The sequence below is a fragment of the Rhinatrema bivittatum genome, chromosome 3 (genome assembly GCF_901001135.1).
Source record: "Rhinatrema bivittatum chromosome 3, aRhiBiv1.1, whole genome shotgun sequence".
In the NCBI taxonomy this organism is placed as follows: domain Eukaryota; kingdom Metazoa; phylum Chordata; class Amphibia; order Gymnophiona; family Rhinatrematidae; genus Rhinatrema; species Rhinatrema bivittatum.
The window spans coordinates 273,244,811-273,271,018 of NC_042617.1; the positions used below are offsets into that span (position 1 = coordinate 273,244,811).

Consider the following 26,208-nt stretch of genomic DNA (forward strand, 5'->3'; position numbering starts at 1 on the left):
CGATGACACTGACAGAAAATGAAAAAAATCAAAACTTTTTTTTTTAATCAAGGTAAAAACATTTTACCAACAGAACTCTCTAAAATTCACAGAACTCACTACTCTAAGTCCACTAAGCAATAAGCACAGACTGAAGGCCTTGCACCTCCACCATCTGCTGGAGACAGAGAAATACTGCCAGACTGTAGGTGGCACCAACCTATATAAGGCGAAGTTTTGTTTTGAAAACTTGTCTCCACCTGCTAGAGGGGGGGCAAAACCCAGGAGTCTGGACTGATCTGGGTACGTACAGGGAATGGTGAATAAAACGGAAAATGTCATAATGCCTCTGTATCACTCCATGGTGAGACCACACCTTGAATACTGTGTACAATTCTGGTCGCCGCATCTCAAAAAAAGATATAGTTGCAATGGAGAAGGTAGAGAGAAGGGCGACCAAAATGATGATGTGATGTTACTAAACGAATGTCGGTATATAAAAACTATAAATAAATTAAATAAATAAATAAATAAATAAATAAAGGGGATGGAACAGCTTGGAGAAGAGATGGCTGAGGGGGGATATGATAGAGATGTTTAAAATCATGAGAGGTCTAGAACGGGTTAATGTGAATCAGTTATTTACTCTTTCGGATAATAGAAAGACTAGGGGACACTCCTTCAAGTTAGCATATGGCATATTTAAAACTAATTGAAGAAAGTTCTTTCTCCCCCCCCCCCCCACTCAACGCACAATTAAACTCTGGAATTTGTTGCCAGAGGATGCGGTTAGTGCAGTTAGTGTAGAAGTGTTTAAAAATGGATTGGAGAAGTTCCTGGAGGAGAAGTCCATTACCTGCTATTAAGTTGACTTAGAGAATAGCCACTGCTATTATTAGCAACAGTAGCATGGGATAGACTTAGTTTTTGGGTACTTGCCAGGTTCCTATGGCCTGGATTGGCCACTGTTGGAGCTTGATGGACCCTTGGTCTGACCCAAAATGGCATGTTCTTACCTGTTAGCATCCATGTAAGGGTCTTTAGATTATGTTTGCAAGAGATGTTAAAACACAGAATTCCAGTCTAAACCTATCTCAGACTGGTTTTCTAGTGCCCTCCCCCCACTTTGGGGACTAATCCATATTAGTTTTGTTATTCTATAAGACATTTAGTTAGAGAATAAAACAGTATTTTGATTTTATTCCACTTTTTCCATTTTACATACTGTTTTGTTGTAAAACTCAATATAATCCTGTCTAGTTCATAGAAATTCAACGTCAATTTTATTCTCACCTAGTTGCTCAAACAGATTCAGTCGCCTTTGATGTGAGTATATTAGCATATGTTTTATCAGAGTTGAATACTATAATTGGATTCTGGAAGCTGGGAATCATTGCCCATGTGGCAACCAGGGAAGGAGGATACATGCTTCACAACTGGTGGCAGTAAGAGGGTTCAGTTTTGGGAACAAAATTACATAACAAAAATTAAAACATGGTTGTCCAGCTTGACCAGCAGATTCAGTGTGTTCAGTGAGGCTCTGAATTCTTGCACAGGATGGCCAACAGGGACTGAGACAGACCACCTCCAACTTACTCTATGTAACTCCAGCGACCTCCCCTCCCCTCCACTCTCACTCACTGCAACCTAAGAACCTCCAGCATTCCTCTCTAGAGTAGCTCTTATTCAGGCATAGGGAAGGAGCTCAGGTCTTCAGCCAATAACTTGATCCATGCACGCGGCACAAACGTCAGAAAATACAATGCCCATTCCCATACTTTGTTACCCCAAATTTTTTAAAAACTAATAACTCCTCACCTGGTCGGTAAGGCTTTCTTTTCCTTTTCTTTCCATCCTCCAGCTCCTCAATCCCTTTGCCGGGCTCCACCTCACCACCACCTTCTCGCTCTGGGCTCCCTGGGGGCTCCATTTTTATTTCACAATCCATTGGTTCAATACCAATAGGAGCTGAAAAGAGAGGGCAAATATAAACAAGCCACACACATGAAACAAACAAACATGCACAAACAAGACCGCATGCGAGAACAATGCATATCCAGTATATCCTGATGCAAGGCAAACAGAAAGATATCAAATGTTCTGTACCTTCTGGTTTAGGTTCTTCCCCTTCCTGCTCTCCTTCCTTTCTCTCCTCCTGCCCAATGGGGTCCATGGCCTCCATTCCCAGCTCCCCATTGGTAGATGGTCTGGAACGCCGCTGGCGTCTCTTGTGAAGAGGAGACATGGAGAGACTGCGCAGTACTGACATACCTGCCTCGGTTAACCACACGCCTTCAAAGCGGAAATACTGGGGTTCTATGGGAAAAGAAAGAAAAAAAAAATCAGGCTAGAGTAGAGGGCAGCATAGTAGAGCATATGGCACCTTCACTAGGACATCCCAGCGGCCACCCATATTTTACTTCCACAAGTCTTGTGCTCAGACAAGATTTCCATGTTGACCCAAAAAAAAAAAAATCTTTACATGGTGGAAGACCAAGTCTAAGGAGCATTTCTCCCCATGCAGTAAAAATACAAAAATGGGGGCTAGCCTGATGACTCAATGGCAGTGCACTGGAAGGTCCTGGGTTCAATTTTCACCTCCCAAAGCCATCCAGGGATGCTGCAGATGCAGTGTTTAAGGCCCCTGAGGGGTATGACTCAGTTAACATGCAATGGTGATGCCTAGTGGCTGAACTCTCTGCTCATGAATTCAGCATTCTGGAAGAAGCCCTGGTGTATGAACCTTGACTAAGGACTGCTACTGCAATGACTAGACTAAGTAAGTTGTGAAGGAATATAAATTCAGGGGGGAAATTCCTTGGGTAGTTGCAAATATAGGCTTATGGTGTCAGACCACCGCTCTGGTTCCAAATGAATTGGAAATACAATGGAGCAAGAAGAACTTGCCAGGCCCGAAAACACACATTGCTGGGTGTGGAGTAGATGAAGCCTGCCTAAAGGCAGCAGCTTACCTGGCTCCTTTATTTTCACTGGAATTATTTCAGGTAGGACAACAGGAACTATAAGGAAATGAAAGTATCGGTCAAACACATAGGGAAACATTTGTCTCTACTTGATAAGAATGATTCTGGCTGGATAGGTGGGTCCTTGAAAACAGAATGATAGCAGGCATGCTTGCCACTCCTAAATCAAAAAGGAACATACCAACCGGTTTAATGACATAAGGCTGACAAGAGGTGCAGTCAAAGCCCTCATCTGCTGCCTGTTCTACCTCTTCTTCAGTAAACAAATTCTCACAAACAGCATGGAGCCATCTACAGCCAAGACAGAAACCTATGTTACAGCAAGTCCATGAACACATGTGTATTGCCCAAGTCTGCCCCTTCCCCCGCAAGATCAGCACCATCCTCAGCAATCCCTCTGCTCAGGCCCTGGCATGCCAATAGTTATAAGATTTGTTCTAGCAAATACAGTAGTTATAGCTTCAGTCTCACCGTTCACAGTGCCGACACTGAATGATAAGGTCTTCTTCCACATATTTCACTCGACAGATGGGACAGGTGACCAGACTGGCACAGGGGGCACAGTGTGTGTAATTATTCTGCCACTCAGCATGGAAGCCTGGGGAGACTGAGCCACACTGCATGCAGCATACGCACCTGTGGAAAAAAAGGAAACAGATGATAGCCAGTAACAACTTCTGCTGAGTCTGCAGACAATGGGGGAAGCAATATCTACACTAAAGAGTGCAGAAGAAGTTTATACAAAAATGCAATAAATCCTGGATCCTCCAACCACTGACTCATGCTCTTGGAACTGCTCTCACCATTTGCATTTCCATCCTCCTTTCGGAACAGTGTGCAGAGGGGGCTCCAGGCAGTATGTGTGGTAACTGATGTCACAATCATCACAGAGCAGCAACCTCGAGGGATCAGAGGCTTTTCCACAGACCTCACAGACAATGCACTCCACACAGCGCCAGCCTTTCAGCAACATCACCTTTGTAATCTGCAAGGGGAACCAACATCTTATCACAGCTCTCAGCAAAGAGAGAGAGAGAGAGAGAGAGAGAGAGAGAGAGAGAGAGAGAGAGAGAGAGAGAGAGAGTCTAACACAGGGAGAGACAGCCACCGCCCTTCATTATCAGTTAAAGAATAGGTGCTCTATTACCCACATCTCCCAGGGCACACTTACCTTACTGTTTACACAGTATGGATGATAACACTGGGCACACTGGGAGCATGGTAGGAGATGCCCTTCAGATCCACGTCCAAAGCTTCCACAGACTACACACATATCCTGGTGACAAAACGTGGTGAAGGACAGGGTAGTAGAGAAGAGGATGGGGAACACAGAGAAGAGTGTTGAACGTATTGCTCTGTGTCAGCGCTGCATAACATTCCTGAGTTAAAAGCATGTGGCAGTGTCCCCTACCTGCATCAGAACAAATTTATCTGTGTTGGAGAAGAGCACCACCGTGTTCTGCATAGTGTCATCCTCCTCCTCGTCGTCCTCTTTACTTGGGGAGCTGTCAATGTCTGCTAACTGAGAAAGAGAGAACAGAAATCAGAAACCAGAGAGGAAAATATCTAATATGGCAAAAAGCAGAATGAGGGAGGACCTTCTGGAATCGCCCATGCCAACAACTGCATAAAGACTTCAAATAACCAGGCCCTCACAGACTACCTCAGCTCAAACAAGCTCTGACACAGAGTAGTAACTCCAGTATGCAACCTGGGAAGCTGCAGGTTACGTTTCTTACTGCTAGTGTTTCAATGGAGGAGGTTGTGGACTTTAACCGCGATCTTCCTCTGCCTCTACCATGGGCTGCTCCTCCGCCACCAGTTCCACCTCGAGGTCGACGTCTCCCAGGAAAGCTGCTGCTACGACCCTGAATGAGGGAAGGAAAGCCAGGAGCTCAGCTCTCCTCTTCAGTGATCCCCCGAACCACCAATCTCTTTCAGTGACCCCCCTGAATCTTTTCCCCTCTTGTGACTCCTAAAATCTTTCACTGATTACCTCCAGTAAAACCCTAAAACTTCCAGCTACCCAGCACTAACCAAGCTGAGCCCTCTTCCACCCCTCAATAACCCTCAAACCTTCCTCCTGGCTCTGTCCTTTAATGAGTCCCCAACCTTCAGTGACTCTTGAAATTCTTGGCTCATTCAAGAAGAGGAAAAAAAGACTGAGAAATACCTCTTAAGGCTTCTACTAAACCCCCTAACCATCAGGACAAATGGGTACTGCCTCTTGGGGAATCTAACAGACCAGCATCATCAAAGTTGCTCAATTTACTACTGCTTCTGGTGGCAGTAGAGAAGCCTAGCTGAACTCAACCACTTGAGGTTGAAAGTGCCAATACTGCAGTTTTAATCAGTGAAGTCCTGCAAAGGGGACCACACCAAGCTCACATTAGTCATTTCTGACAGGAAAACTGAGTAGTCAGGATTGCAACACAGGTTTGTGCCAACACAGCCAAAGCAGTGCTTCACTGCTTCTCAACTAGTGTGCCAGGGCACATTGTGTGCCTTGGGAAAGTTCTTCCTGTGCCACAGTGCCGACAGCCTCAGCATGACCCTCCTCCCTGGACTCATGCTGGATTCTATTGCTTGCTTCTTCAGTCCCTTCCCCTCCTGTCCGTATAGTAACAGTGTGGAGTAGCAGCCTAGTGGCTACAGAAGTGGGCTGCAAGTCAGGGTTCAAATCCTATTGCTGCTCCTTGTGACCTTGGGAAAGCCACTTCACTTTCCATTGCCTCAGGTACAGATTTGTGAGCCCTCTGGAGATAGGAAAATGCCTACAGTACCTGAATATAATCTGTTTTGAAGTATCTGAAAGGCAGATTATAAATCAACTAAATAAGACAGCATTGAGAAAGACCGGAGGAGCAAAAGAAGGGAACACCACACCCTGACCAGCCACTCCTCACTCCCCATCAGCTTCCTGGAATATAGGTCTCTTCTCTGATGTATAATCCTTATGATATACCAGCTGTCCTTTGCAGTACCGATAATTTGGGAGCAAGTCGTCTTTCGGAATTGCTGTTCTTGCAGCTACATCCTGGTTTACTACTGGTATTGGCAAATATTAGATCCAAAATATGTCTGGCTTTATGAGTAGTTTTAGAAATGAATTGAGACCACCACAAAGCATCCACTGTCTAAGAACATTTCACAGGCTGTGGTTCTAGGTGTCTTATCTATGTGAAGGTTAAATTCTCTTACAATTAAGTTAGTCTGGTGATGGAAAAACCTTAGCAAATAATTCAATCAGTGGTGAGCAATCTTTTTATAGCATACCAGCGATTCTCAACCGGTGTGTTGCGACACACCAGTGTGTCACGGCTCCTGGTGTCCCACTGCCCCATTTGTGCTTCCCTGCTCCCCAGGGGTGGACTGGCCGATGCAGTTGGTAGGGGAGTGCCACCACCGGAGACCAGGTCAGCAGCAGGGCCAAAGAGCGGAGAGACCCTGAGCGCCGCCACCGGAGGCCAGGCCGACGGCGAATGAAAAGCAGAGGCCAGGCTTATAGAGCCAAACAATGAGGGTGGGTGTGTGAGAGTGTTAGAATGAGAGCAAGGGCATGTGCAAAGTCATGCATATGGGGAGTGGAAACCCGAATGAACTGTATTCGATGGGGGGGAAAGGCTGATGTGCACGGAGCAGGAGAGGGACCTTGGGGTGATAGTGTCTAATGATATGAAGTCTGCGAAACAATGCGACAAGGCTATAGCAAAAGCCAGAAGAATGCTGGGCTGCATAGAGAGAGGAATATCGAGTAAGAAAAGAGAAGTGATTATTCCCTTGTACAGGTCCTTGGTGAGGCCTCACCTGGAGTACTGTGTTCAGTTCTGGAGACCGTATCTACAAAAAGACAAAGACAAGATGGAAGCGGTACAGAGAAGGGCGACCAGGAAGGTGGAGGATCTTCATCAGATGACGTACGAGGAGAGATTGAAGAATCTAAATATGTACACCCTGGAGGAAAGGAGGAGCAGAGGCGATATGATACAGACTTTCAGATACTTGAAAGGTTTTAATGATCCAAAGACAACGACAAACCTTTTCCGTAGGAAAAAAATCAGCAGAACCAGGGGTCACGATTTGAAGCTCCAGGGAGGAAGATTCAGAACCAATGTTAGGAAGTATTTCTTCACGGAGAGGGTGGTGGATGCCTGGAATGCCCTTCCGGAGGATGTGGTGAAGACCAGAACTGTGAAGGACTTCAAAGGGGCGTGGGATAAACACTGTGGATCCATAAAGTCAAGAGACCGCCAATGAAGAGTGGGTGACTCGCCAGAATGATGGCTACTGCCTGGAGACAATACCCTTATTCAATAAACATACACATGCTTACTGTGACTCCAACATCGTTCTAGCTTCAACAGCAAGAGGAAATGTGGAATAAAGGATCTGCACTCACAAAGGGGGGAGTAGCTGGCTTGTTACGGCGGTTACTACCCCAAACCAAATAAGCCTGTTACTTCAATTTCTATGCATATACAGCATAGTTCTCTGCTTCAACGGCAGGGGAGAAGAAAAAACTGATACTACACACATCCAGCAGAGCTCTCTGCTTCAACGGCAGGGGAGAAGAAAAAAGGGTTCGCACTCACAAAGCGGGGAGTAGCTGGCTTGTTACGGCGGTTACTACCCCAAACCAAATAAGCCTGTTACTTCAATTTCTATGCATATCCAGCATGGCTCTCTGCTTCAACAGCATGGGAGAAGAATAAACTGATACTTCAAGCATATCCAGCATAGCTCCCTGCTTCAACGGCAGGGGAGAAGAAAAACAACCAATAAGGGCTGTATAACATAGTCTGAGTAAAACAAATAAGCATGGGTGTAGCTTGCTTATTGCGGCGGTTACTACCCCTACTACCCCTAACTTATCAAGCTAGATATTTCACTTGGATGCAGCTCCATCACTGCTTTCTACATTAATGGTGGGGGTGGAAGGGAAATAGAACCAAGAGCTAAGAGAAACAGATAAGTATGAGAGAAAAAGTGTGTGAAGCTTGCTGGGCAGACTGGATGGGCCGTTTGGTCTTCTTCTGCCGTCATTTCTATGTTTCTATATGTTTCTGTGTGTGTGAAACAGATTGATCAGGGAGATGACCGAAATATCTTTTTTTGTGTGGTGAGTTGTACGGGTAATGCCCTAGTTCTGCTCTGCATTCATTGTTGGGGGTCGAGGGGGTTCCTGAGGATGCATAATGGAGAAATTACTTACCTGATAATTTCGTTTTCCTTAGTGTAGACAGATGGCGTCAGGACCAATGGGTATAGTGTACTCCTGATAGAAGTTGGAGACGGATCAGATTTCAATCTGATGTCAGTCCTAGTACATATACCCCTGCAGGAAGTGCAGCTCTTCAGTATTTTCAGTCTCCATAGCAGTTCGGGACTCTATGCACGCTAGCAAAGCGTTAAGAGTATTTTAGCAAATAAAATCAAAACAAGAAGAAATCTTACCTCTACAGACGAGCCCCGCTCTCCTGCGGTGACACCCATTGGGTCCTTCCCCCAGTTGAGAATTCCCGAGGTGATTTCCGCGATCCCTCGGAGGTAAGCCTCAGTCCGGCAGCCGACCCTCGGTGGGGACCTAGCCCCCGACATTGGGTGAGGCTGAGAGGCAGTGGGTGCAACTTCGAGTGTGGCGGTGAAGGTATTTTCCCTCTCCTCCCGCAGCCGGAGACTGCCCGGAATGAGACTGGGAAGCGCCAAGACAAAGTAAGGTAGAAATCTATTTAAAAGTCTCTGGTCTCTGAAGCTCGAGGAGTCGCACAGGTCACCAGCCAGGACCAGCACCAGCGGGTTGATCCGCCCTAGCAGGGTTAGACCACGGTCAGATCCGAGGGTCCTCCCACGTGGAGACCCTCCGAGGTGGTCGCCGGCACCATTTTGATCTGTTCGCCGCCCCAATCCGTGCGCACAAATACCTTGTGCGCACAATGTCGCGCGCCCAAGTACCGTGCACACAAGTGACGTGCATAGCCACATGCTTACTGGGCTGGGTTCATAACTTCAATCTGCCATGTACCCTCTGGACCCCCCTGCCAAAAATTTCCTGGAATGTCCGAAAGTGGATGCCATGGTCTGCGCGGTCTCGAAGCGCACTACTATCCCGGTAGAGGGAGGAGCAGTACTCGAGGATGCTTAAGACAGACGTCTGGAATCCATCCTCAAACAGTCTTTTGACATCTCCGCTATGTCTCTACATATCGTGGCCTGCTATGCCGTGGTGACATGCGCCTGCTTATCACAGGCCAGGAACAACACTCCTGGGGAAGCCCTGGAACCAGCAGTATTATTCCTCAAGGATGCCGCTTCTGATCTGGTGCGCACCACAGCTAGGAGTGTCATCAGCAGTGGCAGCCAGAAGACAACTCTGGCTCCGAAACTAGTCGGCCGACGCATCTTCCAAAACGAGACTCACAAGAATGCCCTTCAAGAGAACCCTCCAGTTCGGAAGCGAACTAGAGAAACTAGCCAACAAATGGGGCGAATCCCCTCTACCGCGGCTACCAGAGGACAGGAATAGTAGAAACTAGCGATCTTTCCCCCCTACTTCCAAGGGCAGATGATCACAGCGCTTCAACCCATACAGAAGCACATATCACACGGCTCACCCCGCAGACAGGAGCCAGTCCTTTTGGAACTAGCACAAAAAAGGGGAGCCGGCTCGGGCCCAGGCCCCAGCCGCACCCCACAATGAAAATCAGCCGACCCGTCCAAAGGAAGAAGCCATAGGGGGCAGACTTGCCTATTCTACCAAAGATGGGTCGAAATAACTTCGGACAAGTGGGTCCTAGCCATCATTCGAGAGGGATATTACCTGGATTTCCACCACCTCCCTCTGGACAAGTTTGTGGAATCCCCCTGCCACGAACCTTCCAAGAGGATGGCAGTGGAAGCTACACTGACCAGATTACTCGCCTTAACACTGGTGCCCGCACAACAAATACATACTGGACATTATTCCATCTATTTTATCATTCCCAAGAAAGAAGGAACGTTCCGGCCCATCCTGAACCTCAAGTTGGTCAACCACCACCTGAAGATTCCTTGCTTCCGCATGGAAACCCTACGCTCAGTAATAAGGGCGATACAACCGGGAGAGTTCCTTACATCCCTGGATCTGTTGGAAGCCTACCTACACATTCCGATCCATCAAAAGCATCAGCATTTTCTACGCTTCACGATCCTGGACCGTCACTACCAGTTCCAGGCACTACCATTCGGGTTAGCTACAGCACCCCGGACGTTCACCAAGATCATGGTGATAGTGGCAGCAACACTGAGGAAGGAAGGAATCCTCGTACACCCTATTCTAGATGATTGGCTGATCAGGGCGAAATCCCCAGAGGAAAGCCACCAGGCGACCAACAGAGTCAAAACTCTACTGGAGAGCCTCGGGTGGGTGGTCAACACAAACAAGAGCTGCCTGCAGCCCTCCCAATCTCTAGAATATTTGGGTGTCCCGTTCGACACCAAACAAGACAAGGTCACCCTGACACTGACAAGGAGATCAAAACTGATGACCCAGTTGCGAACCCTGTTGAACGAGCTTCGCCCCACAGCATAGGACTACCTCCAAGTCCTCAACCTCATGGCATCCACACTGGAAGTAGTGCCATGGGCAAAAGCTCACCCGAGACCTCTACAGCGCTCACTACTATCACGATGGAATCCGCTGTCCCAGAACTACACCGTACGACTTCAGCTCCTGGACAAAGTTCGGACCCAACTACGATGGTGGCTACAAGTAGGCCATCTGAGCCAAGGAGTGAGGCTATCCTCACCGACCTGGATCCTACTCACCACGGACGCCAGCCTACGAGGATGGGGAGCACACTGCCAGGAGCTAACCGCCCAGGGGCAATGGAACAAAGAAGAGTCAGGATGGAACATCAATCGCCTAGAAGCCCGGGCAGTCAGACCAGCCTGCCTATGGTTCGGTCACAGACTCCGAAACAAATCAGTCAGTCATGTCAGACAATGCCACAACAGTGGCCTACATCAACCATCAGGGAGGAACCAGAAACCAACAGGTGTCTCTGGAAATAGACCCCCTTAATGTCATGGGCGGAAGCGAACCTTCAAAAGATTTCGGCTGTCCTTATAGCCGGGAAAGACAACGTCACTGTGGATTACCTCAGCAGAGAAAGTCTAGACCCAGGAGAATGAAGACTGTCAACCACAGCATTCCAATTGATAGTAAACCGTTGGGGAACACCAACCATGGACCTCCTGGCAAACCGGTTCAACGCCCAAGTGCCCAGCTTCTTCAGCTGCAGATGGGAAACTGTCCCAGGGAATCGATGCCCTGGTACAGACCTGGCCACAGGAAACTATTATATGCTTTCCTACCGTGGCCCCTTATTGGGCGCAATCATCCACAAGGGACCAGTACTTCTAGTGGCCCCGGACTGGCCAAGACGACCGTGGTACGCAGACATGCGAAGGCTGCTGACAGGGAGCCCCCTCCCGCTACCACCACACGGGGATCTGCTCCAATAAGGGCCAATCCTCCACGAGGATCCAGCTCAATGCTCTTTTACAACCTGGCCATTGAGAGGACTCGGGGCAGAAATTGACACCCTGCTCCAAGCATGCAAGTTTCTTTGTTACCACTGAAACCAAACCATCCACCTTCAGAGTTGCCTCCTTTGGCAGAGGACATAGCTTCGTCATAACTCTCCCTACCTTTAGGCCAGTATCTGGAGTGTCCCACTCCCTGTTCACTAGCTTCTTTACTGACTTATAAAAAGGGAAAGCCTTCACTGGTTTCCACAAGCCATCTAAGATGGGATCCACCCCTTCGTGGTCATATTCCTCTTGAGGAATTTTAATCCATAGTTCCCTTAATACATGTGGAATCAAGGGCCACAACTAATCGTTCCAGAAAAAGCAGATTACCTTAAGTCTCTCCCTCAGCCGCAGGTACTTCCTCCATATGTCAGACTCCACCACCAAATCGCAAAGAATACCCCTAGACCCCCCACCCCCCCTCTTGTGGATCCAACCTCCTAACCTTTACCGGTCCACAGTGATTGGTGGGGGGGGCACTTCCTCTTTGCAGCCTTCCTAGCCAGAAAGGCCTTATGCAGGAGTGACTATCCAGCCTGCCACTGCTGCCCTGATCTCCCCAGAACCGTCCTCACCTCCGGAGATGCTATGACCACAGAGCCCCTGCTCAAGTTAGCCACAACCGTGGCTCCCCACAGGAGACAGAGCTCTTGCCACCTTTAAGCATCGATGCCATGCTACAAGCTACAGCCTCATGCACTATTGGCATTCGCTGCTGCCGTGCAGACTCTGGACTTACCCAGCCATGGAGCTGCCAATGCCCAGCTCAAATCACCTGTAGCAGACCCTGTCCTATCATTCTCATTAATGCTGGCTCCTTCCAATCTGTCCGCTCCCTTTTTTTTTTTTTTAAACAAATTCCAAATAAAGATAGTGTGAGATACTTTCCTGAGCTAAATCGCTGAAGCCGCTGCTGGAGAAGAAGGGCTCCGTGGGGCAAAGAGGGCACTGGACCACCAGCTTTCTGAGCTCCACCTTGAATCCGCAGACTAGCCTCTCAAGGGTCACCAGCCACCCCTGCTCGCCTGACTCAACCAGGGAGGTTGGCCCTAACAGGCACCTCACCACCCCCCCGGAAGTAAAGTCCTGGTGCCAATTTTTTTTGGGTTTTTTTTTTTTTTTTTTTAATTCTCCAAACCACAGGTTTTACACCTTTACCATCCACTGGAGAAATACTGAGGTGGTATCCGGTGTTAAGTAGGGATGTGCAATCGTTTTATTCCCGAATTAGGCAATTTCAATGAAATTGCCTAATTCGGAATGGATTGGGAGAACAGAAAAACGATAACATTTTTTCCGAAATTTTGGAAAAAAATTCTCTCAGATTAGTGCGCGCTAACTCCCGATAGTGTGCAGTATCGGGAATTAGGACGCACTAACCCGAAAATCGGGGCCCCCGGGGGGAAAAACCCAAACCACAGGAAAAACGAAATTCCCGCCGGGGGGGGGGGGGGGGGGCGCGGGGGCTGAAACGAAGCCTGACGTGATATTTAGACTCGAAGCACATCTCTAGTGCTAAGTAGCAGAATCAGTAAAGCTTTTCTTCTCTGTCTCCATCTGCTAGTTGGGAAGCAAAACCCACTCAATCTGGACTGATCTGGGGAATTATCAGGTACTGGTTATTTCACAATTAAGTTTGTAACATATGTTAACTTAATAAAATGCTGATTTTTGTGCTTGGTCAATTCTGTATTTGTATGTAGTTTAAATATTGTTTAAAATCATGTGAATGTTTTCAATAAAAAATGACTTATGGTCTGAGGTATGAATATTTATGCAAATTTTCCATATATTTGCCAGAAACCGGGGTTCTGCTGATAAGTAGGCTGCTTTCTCATGCAGTCCAAGTTTAAATCATGGACTTCAGGGAAAATGGGAGTGAGTGAAAATCAAAAAGTTATACTGCATACAATATCTCCCGCTCTGGCTAAAAAAAAAAAAAAAAGACAAACCCTTAACATTGCAAAATTCAAAAAGTGCGTGCCTAATAGTACTTGATTATAGAGCTGACAAGAGTAAAACAGCACCACTAGGGATACACATACCACTAGGGAGACATTCCTTAGCTTTGCAATCCACATCAAGAAATCTGCTTTAACTTTATGGGTTAATTGAGATGAATAGAAACTTTTTGTTAGAAACATTTTTAAAAAATAAAAAAAGATTAAATATTTTATATATATTATAAATAGATTAAAAAAAAGATTTTGAAGATCTAAAGGAGATTTAATCAGATCAGCATACTAATTTGAGATGTTTTGAAGTTCCAACGCATATTCTTTAATCCACTCTGGAATACTTTCAAGGTCTACTAGCAAAAATCTTACTGATTTACCTAGATCACAGAAAACCTGCATTACCTATCAAACCCAAATCAAGTTGAAATGAGACAGATATTGCTTGCACATCACCCTATCAGTTGTCAAATACAACACCTATAATTTTAAAACTGTCTTTAAAAAAAGAATTTATCATAAATTAGGCAACAGTGCTTGCTCCATCTTCACTAAAGATCACCATCAGTCCATCCTTTCCTAGGTCTGCCCAGAATAGTTAAAAATAAATATAAGAACATGCCATACTGGCTCAGATCAAGGGTCCGTCAAGCCCAGTATCCTGTTTCCAACAGTGGCCAATCCAGGCTATAAGAACCGGGCAAGTACCCAAAAACTAAGTCTATTCCATGTTACTGTTGCTAGTAATAGCAGTGGCTGTCAACTTAATAGCAGGTAATGGACTTCTCCTCCAAGAACTTATCCAATCCATTTTTAAATACAGCTATACTAACTGCACTAACCACATCCTCTGGCAACAAATTCCGGAGTTTAATTGTGCGTTGAGTGAAAAAGAACTTTCTCTGATTAGTTTTAAATGTGCCACATGCTAACTTCATGGAGTGCCCCCTAGTCTTTTATTTTTATATACCAACATTCGATCTGAGATATCACATCGGTTTACATACAGGTACTGTAGGTATTTCTCTATCCCCAGAGGGCTTACAATCTAAGTTTTGTACCTGAGGCAATGGAGGGTAAAGTGACTTGTACAAGGTTGAATCAGTTATTTACTCTGAAAGAGTAAATTGATTCACATCTACCCGTTCTAGACCTCATGATTTTATACACCTCTATTATATCCCCCCTCAACAGTCTCTTCTCCAAGCTGAAAAGTCCTAACCTCTTTCGTCTTTCCTCATAGGGGAGCTGTTCCATTCCCCTTATTTTGGTCGCCCTTTTCTGTACCTTCTCCATCGCAATAATATCTTTTTTGAGATGCGGCGACCAGAATTGTACACAGTATTCAAGGTGCGGTCTCCCCATGGAGCGATACAGAGGCATTATGACATTTTCCGTTTTATTCACCATTCCCTTTCTAATAATTCCCAACATTCTGTTTGCTTTTTTGACTGCCGCAGCACACTGAACAGACAATTTCAATGTGTTATCCACTATGACGCCTAGATCTCTTTCTTGGGTGGTAGCTCCTAATATGGAACCTAATATTGTATAACTATAGCATGGATTATTTTTCCCTATATGCAGCACCTTGCACTTATCCACATTAAATTTCATCTGCCATTTCGATGCCCAATTTTCCAGTCTCGCAAGCGGCCCCACCATTACCTCTCTCACCAAATCATGAGCTCCACTGAGAATTAGATCCAACATTGCTCCCTCTCTAGTCTGTTCCTGAACCAATTGCTCCATAAAAATGTCATTTATTCCATCCAGGAACTTTATATCTCTAGCATGTACCGATGATACATTTACCCAGTCAATATTGGGGTAATTATTACCGTACTACCAATTTGGTTAGCTTCCCTAATTTCTCTTAGCATTTCACTGTCAGTCTCACCATCTTGACCAGGTGGACGGTAGTATACCCCTATCACTATAGTCTTCCCCGACACACAAGGGATTTCTACCCATAAAGATTCAATTGTGCATTTAGTCTCATGCAGGATGCTTATCCTGTTGGACTCTACGCCATCCCGGACATAAAGCGCCACACCACCTCCCGGGTGCTCCTCTCTGTCATTGCGATATAATTTGTGCCCCGGTATAGCACTGGTTGTCCTCCTTCCACCATGTCTCTGAGATGCCAATTAAGTCTATGTCGTCATTCACTGCTATACATTCTAGTTCTCCCATCTTACTTCTTAAGACTCCTGGCATTAGCATACAAACATTCCAAAGTTTGTTTTTTGTTTGTATTTTCATTCTGCTTTATAATTGATAGGGATAAATCAGAAGTTTTTAGCTCAAGTGAGTTTTTAGTTACAGGCACTTGGACTACTTTTCTTATTATTGGAACCTCGCTGTCGGGATGCCCTAATTCTAATGCATCATTAGTATCCTTTGAAGATACCTCTCTCTGAACCATGCACTGCTAAGCGACTGTCGGCTTTCCCCTTTGTTCTAGTTTAAAAGCTGCTCTATCTCCTTTTTAAAGGTTAGCGCCAACAGTCTGGTTCCACCCTGGTTAAGGTGGAGCCCATCCATTCAGAAGAGACTCCCCCTTCCCCAAAAGGTTCCCCAGTTCCTACCAAAACTGAATCCCTCCTTCCTTGCACCATCGTCTCATCCACGCATTGAGACTCCGGAGCTCTGCCTGCCTCTGGGGACCAGCGCGTGGAATAGGGAGCATTTCAGAGAATGCAACCCTGGAGGTTCTGGATTTAAGCTTTCTACCCAAGAGCCTAAATTTGGCTTCCAGAACCTCCCTCCCACATTTTCCTATGTTGTTGGTGCCCACATGTACCATGACAGCCAGCTCCTCCCCAGCACTGTCTAAAATCCTATCTAGGTGACGCGTGAGGTCCGCCACCTTCACACCAGGTAGGCATGTTACCAGGCGATCCTCACGCCCACCAGCCACCCAGCTGTCTATATTCCTAATAATCGAATCACCAACTATGACGATCGACCTAACCCTTCCCTCCTGGGCAGTAGGCCTTGGGGAGATATCCTCGGTGTGAAAGGACAATGCATTACCTGGAGAGTAGGTCCTTGCTACAGGATCCTTTCCTGCTGCACCAGGTTGATGCTCTCCAATCATGAGACCTTCTTCCTCCAAGGCAGCACCAGGGCTGCCAGTCTGAAGTTGGGACTTGGCTACTAGGTCCCTGAAGGCCTCATCTATATACCTCTCTGTCTGCCTCAACTCCTCCAGGTCTGCCACTCTAGCCTCCAGAGAGCAGACTCGTTCTCTGAGTGCCAGGAGCTCTTTGCATCGCATGCACATGTACTATTTCTCATCGGCGGGTAAAAAATCATACATGTGACACTCGATGCAAAAGACTGGGAAGCACACCCCCCCCCCCCCCCCCTCTTTCTGCGGACTGCTGCCTTTATCTCAAATTTGTTCAGTTCCTACTTAAGTTTTAGGTTGCTATGGGAGTAGGAATGTATCCAATTAGTGTCCTTTAAATGTATTAGTGAATTCACTATATGTCTAGTAGTGGCCTACAGGAGAATGATCAAACTCTTAATAAGGTGTGGGGAATTTGTGAAGTGAAGTTCAAAGGATGGCTTTTTCTTCTTTTTTTTGGCACCTGCCTATAAATTAAAGGATGATCTAGGGGTGGGTGGGTTGGGAAATACAAACAGTCTAACTTCAGTTAGTCAGCCAGAGTGACTCACTGCTCTCTTGATTAACAAATGTTGGTACCTAATCAATCCAAATCCCACTACCTCAACACCTTTCCAAGGTGAGTAACTGAGCTGAACGTTTCAACCTTTTCACTTAGGTATACACTGCTCCTAGCTTATTTCTAGCTTCTGGCTACTTTTTTTTTTTTTAATATACAAACATTAACTTCTGCTTTTTTAGCTACCTTACAGACTATTAAAAATAAACACATCAACTACTGCTTACTAGCTGCCTTACTGACTATTTAAAAATACAGTCTAACTTCTGTATTCACTGTCTGACTATTAAAAGCACAAACACACTAAATAATATTTCCAAATAATTAACTTTGCCCCAATACTTTTAAAAAAGAATGTCCCAAGCAAAAACTTACTGATTCCTTTCAGCCATCAGCAAGGTGATCCTCTCTTCTCAGTGCTCCCACAACAAATGAAAATTAAATTGAAAACATGTACCTATGTTTTTCCATACTATACTGTACTCTCAGCTCTTTCATCTCTTGAATTCAGCCAACTCCTTTCTCATTTTATTTTTTCCTTCTGTGACTTTCTCTACTTCTCCAAGATTGCTTTCTGTTTCTATCGCATTGCCTGGTGAGCAAGCTTCTCCCATCCCACACCACTCTTGTGGTGTACTGCAGGGTTCAGTCCTTACCCCTATACATTTTAACCTTTGCTGTGCACCCCTGTAATTCTTGTTCAGTTGCTATCTATTTGCAGATGACCCTCAATCTGTAATGGACTTTACACACAATGTTTATCTGCAGTCTCCTAGCTATGGATCAGAAACTTAGGTTAAATCCTTCCAAAACTGAAACACCGAGTGTCCTGTAGTAAATTCTTTAGAGATTTCTCCTCAATATCGTTCCCAAAGTTGATGAGTTAGGGTTTTAAATTGGAATCAAAATTTACTATGCATGCCCAGGTGTCAAATGTTCATACATCATTTTTCTTTTTCAGATCCCTTTGCCAACTGCAAAATATTGTAGATAAAGGTTTACAAATTATCACCCATTTCCACTATTTCTAATCAACTCGATTACTGTAGTGTTCCATGTTTGGGCTATATTGCAGGTCTATTAATACTTATTCAATTAGTCCAAAATACCACAGTAAAAATCCATTTTTACAGCAAAAAAGTGATTATGTAACATTGCTTCTGACAGACCTCAATTGGCTACCTATTACTTATATTCAAATTCAAGATCCTAAGCCTGACATTTAAATGTGTACATACAGCTCAACCATTATACTTAACCAAGCTTCTGATGCCTTACACATCCTAATGTTCATTGCATTCCTCTCAGAATCCATGGTTGTAACTCCACCTTCTGCCATAAAACTACTAGTCTGCATTTAGCTATATTCCACCATTGTTATGGAAAGCATTATTATTGATGTGAGGCAAAAAATATTATTTAAAGTTCAGGAAAGAAGTTAAGACCTGGCTATTTGTGCAAGCCTTAGGACACTAGGATGTTATATCAATGTTAAACTAATGTACTGTTGTAGAGAACTTACTGATGCTTAGAAGCCAACTTACTTATTGTTAGTAGCATGTTTTAGCTTATTTATTGTGTGTTGATTATGTTATGATTTATTTTTCTTAGATTTCATATGGAGAAATGTTTATTTTTCTTTCCTACTACACTAATCAACCTCTGACAAGTGGGTTATTTCCCTCTATCAGCAGATGCAGGCAGACAACACCGTTTTCATCTATGACATCACAGCCACTACTTAGGTGGTACTAACAGCAGGAATTCAGTATCTTTCTGACAAAGCTTCAAGTCAGACCCACTCAATGGAACATAACATAAGAACATAAAACTTGCCATACTGGGTCAGACCAAAGGTCCATCAAGTGCAGTATCCTGTTTCTAACAGCCAATCCAGGTCACAAGTACCTTGCAGGATCCCAAAGCATAGATTCCAAGCTACTTATCCCAGGAATAAGCAGTAGATTTCTGCAACTCTAGCTCAATAATGGCTAATGGACTTTTCCTCCAGGAACTTCTCCAAACTTTTTTTTATTTTTAATTTTCAAAAATGTTCCAAATTAACAAGAGAAAATCTTGCACAGAAATGTTAGTGCAAAACAGGTAATACAAATAAGGTACAGTAATACTGCTTCCAAGTAAATATGCACTAGAAATAAAGGAAAAATGGGAGGACTCAGAAATATAAGTGAACTATCGATCAGGAAAATGTTTAAGAGAAAACACAGGAAAGCTGAGCGAGGATCACAACAGCCTTGCCCTTATACCAAACCAGCTAAGGATGCCTCTTGGTGTGTGTATCTAAAAACGCTCAGTTGTGAAGGCTCAAAAAATATATAATTAACATTTTGATACCTAACATAACATTTGCATAGATATCGAAGAGTAAATTTTGCCCCTCTTTGAAGTCCATCTGAACGCATGGTTAAAAAAAAACTTTTCTACAAGTTTGGGTAATTTTGGTAAGGTCTGAGTAAATCTAGACCTTTTGTCCATAGAATAGAGACTATCTGTTGTGGAAAAAGAGCCTTAAGATATTACTCCGGTCCATAAGAAAAGCGAAAGAGACCAAAAGTGCTCTAACGATCTCAGTTTCTTGGGACGTTTCAAGGATCCCTGAGACATCCAGCGACGGTAGTTGCATTGGCGCATCGACACCATTCTCAGAAGCTTGGTGTAAATAATAGGCCTTCGTATTCACTTGCATTGCTGTAGCTGGCATCTTTAACACCTGGGAAACATGTTTTGAAAAGATTCATTGGGGAAATCAAATTTATCATTGGAAAGTTCAATATTCTTACGTTATGGGATCTCAGTGTATTTTCTATGTTTTCCAGTTTTGTTTTGTTTTTATTATTTACCAACTCAGATTGAACCAGGTTTTGTTGTATTTTTTCAGTAGCAGATAGACGCGACTCCATGGCATCTACTTTAAGATAAAAGGAAGAAATCAAATTAGCATTTGCCATTACCTGATTCTTAATATCAAGAGTAACTTGGGATAGTGTAGTAATTGAAGACTAAAGATTTTAAAGCAGTCCATATTCCGTCAAGTCTTATTACAAGAGGATGCTGTAAAATAGTTCCACAATCCAGAACATTTAAATAGGCACAACCTGCACCCGAAGTTGTGCCTAAGCCAGTCTCCATACCTCTTGTAGGTGAAAAAACATCATCCATGGGACCCGCCGCTCTGAGGAAGCCTTGACCCGCGTTGCCTTCACACCTCCCAAGCAAAGTGCTGTCGGCAGCTTGTATCATCTGGGTCCCTGTTGAAACTTCTCACCATTGTTCTGCTCCCATATCTCCTCGACATTTTTCAGAGGAGATCATTACAGTGACCGGATTACCAGTATGTTCATGGTAGGGTGGCAAGGGCATGTTTGGAGCACCGGGGCTCAATGAGATGTTGGTGGTCAAAGGGGACGGTGTTCGCTCCCCTACCAGCCCCGCTGCAACCAATAGTCCTGGCGTTGCTGTTGGAGTAGCTGTAAGAAAGCCCTCAATACGAGTTTGAGATGGTTCCAGAGAGGGAGAGTTCGATATAATCTCTCTCAATCTAGCCTCTCTTTTAGTATAAGACATTGTGAAGTGAGGAAAACAGAGAAAAGGGTAAACGAGTTGAGAGCCCTTTAACAGCACTCTTCACTCAGCTGCCATCTGGGGGTCCTCCTTCAAAACCTTTTTTTTTTTTTTTTTTTTAATGCAGCTAAACATAGCTTTCACTAGAAGAATAATCAAATAACAACCAGGAAAAACCTGGGAATAACTTCCCTTGCAACCTACAAAAAGGGAAGGGAATAATAACAATACCAGAAAGAGAAAGGAAAGGGTTAAAACTGCCCTACACTGGAACTCTAACCAGAACAGTCTGAAAATAAGCATCTGTGTTCCCTGGGTGGGTCCTGGACTAGTGTAGCAGGACTAATGGAAAAGAGCTTAACAAGCAAAGAACATTCTCCTTCCATCTTGTCCTGCTACATCAGTCCAGCCCTGACAAGTGGAAATTACTAAAGCTTCAGTTACCTAGCTGGGAGGAAGCGAGGGTTGCCCGAAGAACCCCTGCCCTGTAAGCTGTTTCCTCCCGCGCCAGTATGACCAGCCGATAATACTTCACAAAAGTATTCAGGGATTACCACATGGCTGCCTTGCAAATACCAAATGACACAAGAACACGCACCTCTGCCCAGGATGCAGACTGTTCTCTGGTGGAGTGCATGTGCACCAATTCCAGAGGCTTCTTGCCCTTGAGCGAGTCAATGTCCTTTATCCAGTGAGCCAGAGTAGCTTTAGAGGCCATTTTCCCCTAACATGGTTCTCCAAACAGGACAATGTGTCAGATTTGAGGAAGGCATTAGTAACCTCCAAATATCACAGAAAAGGCCTCCGCACATCCAAACACCTAAGAGACTGGTACTCACTCTCCTCTCGGGTAAACGCCAGGATGAAAATTGTTTGATAGGAAAGACGGAATTCACCATAGAAGAAATGATAGTACTGGTTGATAGGACAAGATCACCAGAAAAGGGCCCCAGCAAGACCAGGCCTTCAGAGACTCATCATGTGGAAAACAGCAACAAGTAATGCAGTTTTCAGCAACAGATCCTTGAGCAAAATCTGTTTCAAAGGCTCAAAGGGAGCCCTTGTCGGGACTCTCAGCACCAAATTAAGATCCTACATATGAACAATGGGTCAAAAAAGGAGTCACAACTGCATTACATCCCTCAAGAAGCGAAATACATCCAAATGAGCTGCTTTTGAAACTCCCCCCAATGGGCCCCGGTAGCATGAAATGGCTGCCAACTGTACTTTAAGGAATTCAAGGCCAATCCCTTGTCTAGACTGCTGTGAAGAAAAGCCAATACACAAGAAATATTAGCCCGCTAGGGCAACTCCAACCTGTACCCACAGAACTGCTCAAATAACTGCCAGACGCAAATATTCTCTGCTCAAGAGCCAGGCTGTAAGACAGAATGGAGCAGGATCATCCATGACCATGAGTCCTTGAGCCAAGAGACACTATATGCCTTTGGCAGACGAAAGGGCTGCGCCACGTGCAGCTGAATGAGGTCCACATGTCCAGGTCTGAGAGGCCAGTCCAGCGCAAATCAGAATGACCTGGTTGCTTTCTAGTTCTACTCTTTATAGTAGTCTGCCTATGAGTACCCACGGAAGAAAACGTACAGGAGCTCTCTCGCCAGCCAGGATTGCACAAGGGCATCGATACCCATCGACCCCTGTTCCCATCACCAACTGAAGAAATAGCTAGCCTTTGCATTTTGTTGAGTTGCCATCAAATCCACCAGTGAACAGCCCCACCTGCAGCAGATCCAGCAAAAAACATCTGAGCTCAACTCTCATTCTCCAAGATCCAACAGGTTTTGGCTGAGGAAGTAGCTTAGTGGATAGAGCAGCGGGCTATGACCCAGGGAAAACCAGGGTTCAAAATCCCACTGTCGCTCCTTGTGATCTTGGGCAAGTCACTTTACCCTCCATTGCCTCAGGTACAAGATTAGATTGTAAGCCCTGTGGGGATATGGAAATACCTATAGTACCTGAATGTAATCTGCTTTGATGTACACTTTGAAGTGCCAAAAAGTAGAATATAAAAATATAAAGTTTTCCTGACTGGCAATGTGCCCCACTGAGAATAACCGCAAGTTTTTTTCTGCCCATGGAAAGAGGAAAGGCATCTCTACTGAAATTCCCCGGCTTTCGGTTCCCCCCCGGCCAATTTCCATACACCACCACAGTGGCATTTTCGAGAGGACCTGAACAGCCCTCTCTCAAATCATTAGGAGGAAGTGAAGGCCAAATGAATGATCCTGGTCTCCAGTCAACTGATTAACCATAAAGCCTCCAGAGACCAACTCCCCTGGGCCACCTGATCCTGACAATGAGCCCCCCAATCAGATAGGCTCGCATCCATAGTCACCAAAATCCTGGAATGAGTGGTTAGGCTGACTTTCCAACAAATGTGAAGAAACCATCCACCAGAAGAGTGGCTCACGCACCAACTTACTCAGAGGAAGCAGCACTCCATAGCCCTGAGATTCCAAAGACCATCTCAACACGAATGATGCATGGAGAGGATGCATGTGTGCCCCATCCCACGGGACCAAGTCCAGGATCACCACCATCAACCCAAGCACCTAAAATATTCCCACATGGAGGGGACCGGCAGCCGCAGGAATCTTTGAACCTGATGGTGCATCTTGTGGACTCAACTGTGAGGAACACTTGCCCCACATGAGTACCAAACTATGCCAAATACTCCAGGGACTGCATGGACAAAAGAATACTCTTGGCAAAATTGATTACCCCCAGCCTTCTAAAAACTGCACCACTCAATGAGACCCCGCATTAGATGGCGCACGGATTGACAGATCGTCGAGATATGTCATTTGCTGGTTGTAATGTAAACCGAAGTGATAATTAATTCTGTTAATTGAACCTCGGTATATAAAAGTTATAAATAAATATGGATGTACTGCGATTCTTTTGCATTGGAGAAATGCTGCTACCATGACTATTACCTTGGTAAACATTCATGGTGTGGCCATAAGATCACAAGGTAACGCAGGGAACTACAAATGTTTCTGCAGAAGGCAAAAACGTAGGTAACTGATCCTGTTCCTGTATAGGGATGCGAAAGTAAGCCTTCAGTCAGGTCTAATGATTACAGGAACTCTCCCTAACGAACTGCAGCGAGAAAAGACTGCAGATTTTCCATGCTAAAACAAGGGACCCGTAAACAGTGGTTCACGCCTTTGAGATCTAACATGGGACGAAAGGAGCCATCCTTCTTGGGCACCATAAAATAAATGGAATAAACGGCCACGTCCCTGCTCTGAAGGCGGCACCAGTACCACTGCCCACAAGAGCTGCAGTTTTAGCAAGATCTCATGGATAGCCCTGTTTGGCCAAAGCAGAACAGGGCTATTCCATAAAGACATCCCAAATTGGACAAAAGAAAATTGGTTCTTACCTAATTTTCGTTCTTGTAATACCACAGATCAGTCCAGACAAGTGGGCTGTGCATCCCTACCAGCAGATGGAAGCAGAGCACAAAACTTTTCAGGCACTGCTACATAACAGAGTGTGCCACCTGCAGTCCTTCAGTACTGACCTGTACTCAAGCCAAAGACTAGAGCCTAAAACCCCCTCCACAGTGAACAGGCAAAGTAGGGTTGGAATCCCTGCACTGGAGCGCCCCTGTCATTCCCAGCAAACCAAACACAGTTTGAACTCAACCTATGCCCAAACAAAAAAATCCTCTTTGAAATACGTTACATTGACTATCAGGAAAAACAGTCTTTCAGCAGCAAAGGGGAGGGTCTCTGTACTGATCTGTGGTATTACAGGAACGAAAATTAGCAGGTAAGACCTAATTTTCCTTTCCTGTTCATACCCAGATCAGTCCAGATAAGTGGAATGTAGCAAAGCACTCCTATACTGGACGGAACTCAAAAAACCCGTATGCAATATACTCAAAGGATGCATCCTCCTGCGTCCTCACAACCAAAGGGTAATGCCTGGTCAAAGTATGAAGCGAGGACCACACCGCCGCTCTACATATCTCCTGAGGAGATAACAATTGACACTCTGCCCAAGAGGCCCGCCTGTGCTCTAGCAGAATGCGCTTTCAACCCCACTGGAATCTTGCAACCCTTACCTGGGGAGAATCCTTAGATCACTCCAGAAACGCTGGAAGATCCACCGTCTATTTAACATGAAGAGGATACCAGGGGCAATTAGAGAAGATAAGGCCATTGCGGAAAGATTAAATGATTTTTTTGCTTCAGTGTTTACTGTTGTTGGGGAGATACCCATATCAGAGAAGGTATTCATGGGTAATGATTCAGATGGACTGAACCAAATCATGGTGAACCTAGAAGATGTGGTAGGCCTGATTGATAAACTGAAGAGTAGTAAATCACCTGGACCGGATGGTTTACACTCCAGGGTTCTGAAGGAACTCAAAAATGAAATTTCAGAACTATTAGTAAAAATTTGTAACCTATCATTAAAATCAACCATTGTACCTGAAGACTGGAGAGTGGCTAATGTAACCCCAATATTTAAAAAGGGCTCCAGGGGCGATCCAGGAAAATAGTTAGCCTGACTTCAGTGCCAGGAAAAATAGTGGAAAGTGTTCTAAATATCAAAATCACAGAACATATACAAAGACATGGTTTAATGGAACAAAATCAGCATGGCTTTACCCAAGGCAAGTCTTGCCTCACAAACCTGCTTCACTTTTTTGAAGGAGTTAATAAACAAGTACATAAAGGTGAAATCGGTAGATGTAGTATATTTGGATTTTCAGAAGACTTTTGACAAAGTTTCTCATGAAAGGCTTCTAGGAAAAGTAAAAAGTCATGGGATAGGTGGTGATGTCCTTTCGTGGATTACAAACTGGCTAAGAGACAGGAAACAGTAGGATTAAATGGACAATTTTCTCAGTGGAAGGGAGTGGGCAGTGGAGTGCCTCAGGGATCTGTATTGGGACCCGAATTTTTCAATATATTTATAAATGACGTGGAAAGAAATACGACAAGTGAGGTAATCAAATTAGCAGATGATACAAAATTGTTCAGAGTAGTTAAATCACAAGCAGATTGGGATAAATTACAGGAAGACCTTCTGAGACTGGAAAATTGGGCATCAAAATGTAATGTGGATAAGTGCAAGGTGATACATATAGGGAACAATAACCCATGCTATAGTTACACAATGTTAGGTTCCATATTAGGAGCTACCACCCAAGAAAGATCTAGGCGTCATAGTGGATAACACATTGAAATCATCGGTTCAGTGTGCTGCAGCAGTCAAAAAAGCAAACAGAATGTTGAGAATTATTAGAAAGGGAATGATGAATAAAATGGAAAATGTCATAATGCCTCTGTATCGCTCCATGGTGAGACCGCACCTTGAATACTGTGTACAATTCTGGTCGCCGCATCTCAAAAAAGATATAGTTGCGATGGAGAAGGTACAGAGAAGGGCGACCAAAATGATAAA

At 44.9% G+C, this 26,208-nt stretch overlaps 1 protein-coding gene across 7 annotated transcripts in view; it reads right to left on the reverse strand.

The window, feature by feature from the left end:
- The window catches only part of KMT2D (lysine methyltransferase 2D), a 610,975-nt gene that overhangs the window by 430,610 nt on the left and 154,157 nt on the right, over positions 1–26,208 (reverse strand). For 6 of the 7 annotated variants that reach the window (XM_029594656.1, XM_029594655.1, XM_029594653.1 and 3 more), the window contains exons 13-21: positions 4,703–4,831; positions 4,375–4,485; positions 4,135–4,239; positions 3,767–3,948; positions 3,435–3,599; positions 3,145–3,254; positions 2,952–2,999; positions 2,086–2,295; positions 1,798–1,947 (exon numbers count right to left, since the gene is read on the reverse strand). In XM_029594656.1, coding sequence (XP_029450516.1) covers positions 1,798–1,947; positions 2,086–2,295; positions 2,952–2,999; positions 3,145–3,254; positions 3,435–3,599; positions 3,767–3,948; positions 4,135–4,239; positions 4,375–4,485; positions 4,703–4,831 — 1,210 coding nt within the window. The remainder of the gene's footprint in view (positions 1–1,797; positions 1,948–2,085; positions 2,296–2,951; positions 3,000–3,144; positions 3,255–3,434; positions 3,600–3,766; positions 3,949–4,134; positions 4,240–4,374; positions 4,486–4,702; positions 4,832–26,208) is intronic. The other variant, XM_029594657.1, reaches the window with a different exon arrangement.